The 7,771-nt window shown below is 38.0% G+C and overlaps 1 protein-coding gene across 1 annotated transcript in view; it reads left to right on the top strand.

The window, feature by feature from the left end:
* Rnf2 (ring finger protein 2) overlaps nucleotides 1-7,622 on the top strand; it is a 29,961-nt gene extending 22,339 nt beyond the window's left edge. Inside the window, exons 3-7 of the mRNA XM_028775751.1 lie at nucleotides 578-738; nucleotides 997-1,212; nucleotides 4,278-4,550; nucleotides 5,311-5,482; nucleotides 5,702-7,622. Of these exons, the coding sequence (XP_028631584.1) occupies nucleotides 578-738; nucleotides 997-1,212; nucleotides 4,278-4,550; nucleotides 5,311-5,482; nucleotides 5,702-5,803 (924 nt within the window). The 3' untranslated portion in view covers nucleotides 5,804-7,622. The remainder of the gene's footprint in view (nucleotides 1-577; nucleotides 739-996; nucleotides 1,213-4,277; nucleotides 4,551-5,310; nucleotides 5,483-5,701) is intronic.
* The last annotated feature ends 149 nt before the right edge of the window (nucleotides 7,623-7,771 follow it).

Genomic DNA, 7,771 nt, shown 5'->3' with positions numbered 1-7,771 from the left:
TTTTGTTTTGTTTTTTTCGAGACAGGGTTTCTCTGTGTAGCCCTGGCTGTCCTGGAACTCACTCTGTAGACCAGGCTAGCCTCGAACTCTCGAACTCAGAAATCCGCCTGCCTCTGCCTCCCAAGTGCTGGGATTAAAGGCGTGCGCCACCACCGCCCGGCCAAAAACATTCTTTATAAGTTAAGTAACTCATGCTATTCCTCAAAATGTTTTATAATTCTGGGCTGGGGTTCTAACACAATAAGAGTGACTCTCTAACATCAAAAGGGCATGGATCAGTCCCAGCACCACATAAACCAGGCAGGCTAATTTCCTACTAATGCTCTCTCCTGTCTCCCCTTCCCCCCAAAGACACCCCTTTTAGTGTTAAGGGTGTTTAAATAATGCAGGTTCAAGAGCCTGGAGAAATATTTTAGCTAAGACAAAGTTGGCTGTGTGTTTAAATTGACTATGAGCTGAACATGGTGGTGACTTGGGTGATAGGTACGTACATAGATTTTTGTTTTTATGATCTTTAGTACTTGGGTATGTTTGAGTTTGTCAATAATATAAAAGATTAAGTATCACTTTTTTACAGGAGGCAATAACAGATGGCTTGGAAATTGTGGTTTCACCTAGAAGTCTACACAGTGAATTAATGTGCCCAATTTGTTTGGATATGTTGAAGAACACCATGACTACAAAGGAGTGTTTACATCGGTTTTGTGCAGATTGTATTATCACAGCCCTTAGAAGTGGGTATGTTGGAATGAGTTATTAATGTATCCTTAGACTGTAGCACAGCAGTGCTTTCTGGAGAAATATGTTGTGTATAATAAATATTTGAGAACTGTATCCGCTACAGGGACTCAAATCATGATTGACTTGTTTATCTGGTTTTAAGGAGAGTTTAGTTAACATTTTACATTTCTGTGATAGTAAAAATAACTATTTAGAAATTAGATATTGTTTTTAGCATAATATTGTCATGTTTAAATTTTCTTCTCTTTTATTTAGCAACAAAGAATGTCCTACCTGTCGGAAAAAACTAGTTTCTAAAAGATCACTAAGGCCGGATCCAAACTTTGATGCACTCATCAGCAAGATTTATCCAAGTCGTGATGAGTATGAAGCTCATCAAGAGAGAGTGTTAGCCAGGATCAACAAGCACAACAATCAGCAGGCTCTCAGCCACAGCATTGAGGAGGGGCTGAAGATACAGGCCATGAACAGGTACATGAGGGGCAGAGGTGGACCGTGTCAAATGCTTATCAAATAACAGGCTTACTTTTTTTGTAAGATGAAACGCAGTGACAAAATAGTTGTACATAGTTCCAGAGTATTGCATTTAAAATACTAGAATCTTGGGCTTGTGGGATCCACTGGATCCCTGTGGAAGCAGAGAACCAACTTCTTTCTATAAGTTATCCTTTGACTTGTACAACATGTGCCCATAGAGATGTATCACACACATATATACACTTACCAATATTGATAAGTATAAAAACAATCTTGTGCTTCATCTGCATGGAATACATTTGAGAGGGTTCTCTCTCTATGTATATCTGGTTCTAAAGTTTCCCTTTATACTGCTCTGTCATAATGGCCCTGTGAAATAATGCCTTGTCTAAACCACATGTGAAGTTAATAGTGAGCTTTGTGTTAATTGTGCAGATGGTGAATGGGTTGAAGACGTCATTGTACCCAGCAGCATTTAGTGCAATTGATTTCTCTTTCCTCTTTTAATAGTTTTCTTGCCTGAATTTCAGGAGAATCTGCTTGTTCTTTTTTTTGTTCTAAGCCATTTTTTCAAAGTTACCTTATTAAGTTTTTATTTCTCTAATTTTTACAAGTGGAGTATTGCCAGCATCATCTAGTACAATAGCTAGTCTACAGAAGACATTATCTAATTTCAGGCTTTAATTACCATACATGCATACATACATGCATACATGCATGCATAGGCTGGGCTGCTGAACTTTAGACTGAATTTATTTCCTCTTCAATAGCTCAGAGATTGTTCTTTATTTGAGATGGGGGTCTCACTGTGTAGCCTTGGCTTACCTCAGACTTGCTCTGTAAACTAGGCTAGTTTTGAATGTGCAGAGATTGGCTTTCTCCTGCCTGCTGAATGTTGGGGATTAAAGATCTGTATAGCTGGCCTCTCTTGGATAGTTAAAAAGTATTTCAGAATTAGCATATCAGTGTGAAAACTATCAGAACCAGGCTTCTTGCTGTTCTATTTCCCTGCTTTAATCTCCCAGTCTAGTTCGTTTTCAGGGATAATTATAATTTTCCAAATAAAAGGCCCACTGGTTTAATGCCTGTCAAAAGCAGGCTGTCTTGAAAAGATCTCAGGGCTTCAGGTTTCATAACAGGTGAAGTAGTTGGAGCCTCCACATACTGTTTTTAGGTTCTCAGTTATTCTGAAGTACAGTGGTCAAAACCCCCTGTGCTGTAAAGGTTAAAAGATGAGTTCCATTTGTGAATTACAACTATATTTCTGAAAGTAGATACAGTGTTAAATGTTGAGTGTGCGTCTTTTTAGAGTATAGCACAATCCTTAGTTGTAAGGGCTTAATAGTTGTTTATGTTAGTCTCATGAGAAATGCAGTTATCCTTGGTGAAATACTTCTGTTGATAGTCTCTGGTCTTGTCTAACCCACATATGAAGATTCTGCCTTTGAGAGCGTTTGTGTGTGCTCATTTTTTCAGCACCTCTGTCTCAGATGATGCTCATGATAATACAGTTCTTTCTCCTCCTTGAGTGTGTTGTTATTCTAGCACTCCATCCCTGTCCTTCCTGCCTACTTTTCTTCCTGACATCTGTATCTACCGGCTTTGGAGTCTAGATTGCACTTGGACTTTTTCAAATACTTTCATATAGATAATGTTTTATGTACATTAGTTGTTAAGTATTTATAATCCCTCCCTTCCCGTCTCAGTTCTTCTGTGAGGTAGGATTTTGTCATGTAGTCCTGCCTGGCTTCAAGTGTGTGGTGACCCTCTTGCCTCAGTTTCCTGAGTCCTAAGATTACAAGGGTGAGCCACCACATTCAGCCACAATTTTAATTTATTGTTCTTCATATACTAATTGTAAAATACTGCCACCAGGACAGAGCATCCTGCTTAGATGTGACTTACTGTTCCTCACCTGAACTTTGTTCTTTAAATGCTGCTATTATAACATGTCATGTTAGCTTTTCTTCAGCTTCACGTGGTCCAGTGTTGCTACTGAACTAGTCTTCTAGTCTTCTGGTTGTTTTTCCTTCATGGGGGCCTTTTCTTTTTTTCTTTTTTTTTTTTTTTTTTTTTTTTTTTTGGCTTTTCGAGACAGGGTTTCTCTGTGTAGCCCTGGCTGTCCTGGAACTCACTCTGTAGACCAGGCTGGCCTTGAACTCAGAAATCCACCTGCCTCTGGCTCCCAAGTGCTGGGATTAAAGGCGTGTGCCACCACCACCCAACCATGTGGGCCTTTCTATGTTTTAAAATTACAGTAAACATCTAACAAAGTATGTTAACTATGTGTAAATTAATAATAGAGTTTATATTGCTTACTTATGTTTCCTGACCAGGTTCTAGAATTTTTTTCATTTTGTAAAACAGAAACTTATAACCTACTAAGTAGTGCTATTGTCTCACTCTTCTGTTCCTGGTAACTACCTACCTTCTAATTGACGGACGCCTCATAGAAGTGAGATCACATGTTTGTCCATTATTCTCTAGTCTTTATTGATTTAATAATAATTACCAAGCGAATACTTTGTTAATTTCATTTTTGAGACAGAGTCTCTAATCCTGGCTACCCTGGAATTTGCTTTGTAGATCAGGCTTACCTTTATCTTGCAGGGTAAGGGTAAGATTGGCTGCTGCTTCCTCCCAAGATGAGCCTTCTAGATCTCTGAGGGACATGTGGGAAACGATGACAACGTATTTCACCAAATTTACTCGTCAAATTTTCTCTTTTGTCTTTTTTTTTCCCCCCAAATTTTAGAATTCTAAAGTTCAGGGCTAGAGAGATGTCTCAGTGGTTAAGAGCATTGGCTGTTCTTTCAGAGGACCTGAGTTCAGTTCCCAGCTCACATGGCAGCTCACAACTGTGTGTAACTCCAAATCCCAGGGAATCCAGCATTCTCCTCTGGTCTCTGAGGCACTATACACACGTGGTATACTATAGACACAAACACCCATGCACATAAGATTAAAATAACAGTTAAAAAACAAACAAACTGGTTTCAAGTTCAATGCCTTAAAGATTATAATGTAAGCTTTATTCCTTTCAAACCCTTCTTAATTAGATTACAGCGAGGCAAAAAGCAGCAGATTGAAAATGGCAGCGGAGCAGAAGACAATGGTGACAGTTCCCACTGCAGTAATGCATCCACACACAGCAATCAGGAAGCGGGCCCTAGCAACAAACGGACCAAAACATCTGATGACTCTGGGCTTGAACTCGATAACAACAATGCAGCAGTGGCAATCGATCCAGTGATGGATGGCGCTAGTGAGATTGAGTTAGTCTTCAGGCCCCATCCAACACTTATGGAAAAGGATGACAGTGCACAGACAAGGTAAGTGTGGGAGCTGGTTCCAGATCACATGGTTTCACAAGGTTTAGTAGAACAGTTTGTGTATGAAATAAAGTCAGTATTTGCCCGTCCTAGTTTTAGAGTTCAATCTGAACTACTGCCTAGATTGCTTGTTTGCTTTTCCTTCTTCCCTCCCTCCATCCCTCCCTCCCTTTTTGATATTTGTTGACTGAGTGATTGATACTTACAGGAAAAAAAAAAAAGAAAAGATACAGAGATACTAAGATCTGTTCAGCTTCAGCTTTCAAAACCAGAAATGTAGAATCTCCCCCCCCCCCCCCTTTTTTTTGTTTTTCAAGACAGGTTTTCTTTGTGAGACTCTGGCTGTCCTGGAATTCACTCTGTAACCAGGCTGGCTTTGATCTCTGCCTCTCCAGTATAGGGATTAAAGGCATGAGCCATCATGTCCAGCAGAAATGTTAATTCTTAAGACAAACAATTTCCTCTTATTCTTAATATTCCTCTTTTTGCAGCCAACAGATTCAAGTAATTAAGGTTGAAAGGTTTGCTAATTTTTTAAAAGTACATTGTATATGGCTTTGATCTTTGTTGCTTTGTACCATGTGTTATAGAAGGTAAGGGTAGTGAGCTTTCCTGACCTGGCTTTCCTTATTATAGAGTAGTTAATTTCTATTTATTTCTAATAATTGGAACATACATGTTTTGCATAGCTTTTTGGCTCCATGATTTAGGAACGTTAATATACTCTACAAATTAAATGTTTGATGCTTTATTCTTTTAGATACATAAAGACTTCAGGCAATGCCACCGTTGATCACTTATCCAAGTATCTTGCTGTGAGGTTAGCTTTAGAAGAGCTTCGAAGCAAAGGAGAATCAAACCAGATGAACCTGGATACAGCCAGTGAGAAACAGTACACCATTTACATAGCCACAGCCAGTGGCCAGTTCACTGTGAGTATTTGTCAGTGACTGTTGAGGGGAGCTTCTTGACTAAGTAGCGAGGAGTGGTTTGAGCAGGGCCTGTTAGGAGCAGGAACCCTAGACCCACAACACAAAGCAGCGGATTGTTCTGTTATGCACCGACCTTTGATCCTGGGGCCTTTTGTTTGTTTAGTCTCACTGTAGTGAGCACCATGCATCTTCATAATCTTGCCTTTCTTCTTGTTGTAGGTTTTAAACGGCTCGTTTTCTTTGGAATTGGTCAGTGAGAAATACTGGAAAGTGAACAAACCCATGGAACTTTATTATGCACCCACCAAGGAGCACAAATGAGCTTTTAAAAAGCAATTCTGAGACTGAACTTTTTCTAGTCTATCCCTTTACTATTAAAGATGCACCGTCGTTACTTTCATGGACAGATCTGGGGTATGTTCAGTTCTCTTTCTGAGCCAGACTTGTTTACACTATTGGATTAATGTCTCCTTAACTTAAAGATACACTTTTTGGAAGGGACTCTAGTAACTCAGTACTCCTGCACTCCCTTAACAGTAAATCTAAGTTATACGCTTATAGAACATGTGGTTCCTTTGGGGAGGACACGTTGACCTAGGAGTTTTTGTAGTTCTGTGTTCTTTATTTTTTTCCTTCCAGTTTTTGGTCTTTTGAGACAGGGTCTCATTATAAAGCTCTGGCTAGCCTGAAACTTGCTGAGTAGAACAGGCTGGCCTTGACTTTGGAGTAATGCTCCTGCCCAAGTACTGAGATTCTGCCTGGCTTAAGATTCAGTTGGCCATCAGCCATCTTTCCCCCTTTCAAAAGGTTTTAGCTTAAAGAATGTTGGACAATATGTATTCTGACTTTTTTCCCTTGGAGTCTTGTATATTTATAGTTTTCTATACAAACTGTAGTATCTTCATGAAGACCAAGGCTCAAATTTACTGTGCTTAAAACAATTCTCATAGGATTATTATTTTCTTGGTATTTTCCTACATAATATCTCATTTAAAGGAGGTTCTTTATGAACTTAGTGTCCATTGTCATGCAATGTTTTGGTTTCGTCATGTGTTTTCACTATAAGTTTAGAATTTCTGGTCATGGGGAAGAGTCGAACAAAGTTCTTTGAGAACATGGTTCATTTACAGATTTCACTGAAGAAAGAGAAGTTTAAGTTGGTGAAAATATATCTATTCCTTTGTACATTTGAGAGTTTTTTTCCTTCTGTATTTTACTGTTCCTTTATTATGTATGTTTGATGCTTTTCTCTATTAAAATACCAGAGATTATGGAGATATTTTGCACTTTAGCCTTGATGAAAAGTACAAGATATGTTCAAAGCTTCCCCTCATTTCTTTTTCTTATTAATTCAAGAATAACATGACAGAGTTAAAACTAGAAAAGAAAGGTTTTGTTTGAAGAGGTTTTTGCATTTTGAGTTGCCCGGTGTTTATAAGTTTAGTGCTCTGCTAATTACACTCTGTAGAAACAGGTTAATGGAGTGTGAATATTATATTGATACATAGTAAGACAATTCAGTAGAAGAATGTCAGCCAGTTGGATAGCCATTCACATTTGTATTGGCAAGGTGTTGATAAGTCTGGGAACCACAAGACTTTCTGCTGACCAGTCAGACTTAATGTTTTAGATTTCATTTCTGTCCCGATGCTACATATGTCTCCAAGTTTATATTCTCTCAGTATTTACAAAGACATGTTTGCATTGAAAAATTTAACCCAAAAGGGTTTTGATAGAAGGAAGAGACTTCCTGTACCATTGTAACTAAAGTGTCAGTCATTTTAACTATTCCTCTGTCCCTTTAGACAGATTGGGGCCAGCTTGATGCTTTAATCTTGAGCCAACTATGAAAACTTAAAGGCTTATTAAATTTTTTACCATTTTACTGAAAATATTTGAAATCTGTTTTTACAATTTTTTTGGTAATCTGTGCCATAAGATTTGAAAACCACCAAAAATTATACAAACTTTTATATCCAACTCCTTTTCTTGGGTAATGTTAAGTTGTATGGATTATTAATGCATGTTCGCTGAATATAACTCTTTGTTTTGTGATGTGATTGCTTAGATTTTATTGATGATATATTAGATTAGTAGTTGTATTAAATAATTAAATTCTCCTTGTGGTTATTAATTGAAATTTTATCTAAGCAGAAAGTTATTCGTGACTATAAGCTTTGTGCTTAGAGAATATATGTTTTTATCTATGGGAGCACGTAAACAGTTTGCATCATTTAGGGAATTATTAGATGTGTACTCCTTTGCCAAATACATAGGTAATTGGTAGAA

The sequence above is a fragment of the Grammomys surdaster genome, unplaced genomic scaffold (assembly GCF_004785775.1).
Source record: "Grammomys surdaster isolate TR1022 unplaced genomic scaffold, NIH_TR_1.0 259, whole genome shotgun sequence".
NCBI lineage: Eukaryota > Metazoa > Chordata > Mammalia > Rodentia > Muridae > Grammomys > Grammomys surdaster.
This window is presented reverse-complemented; position numbering and strand designations above follow the sequence as displayed.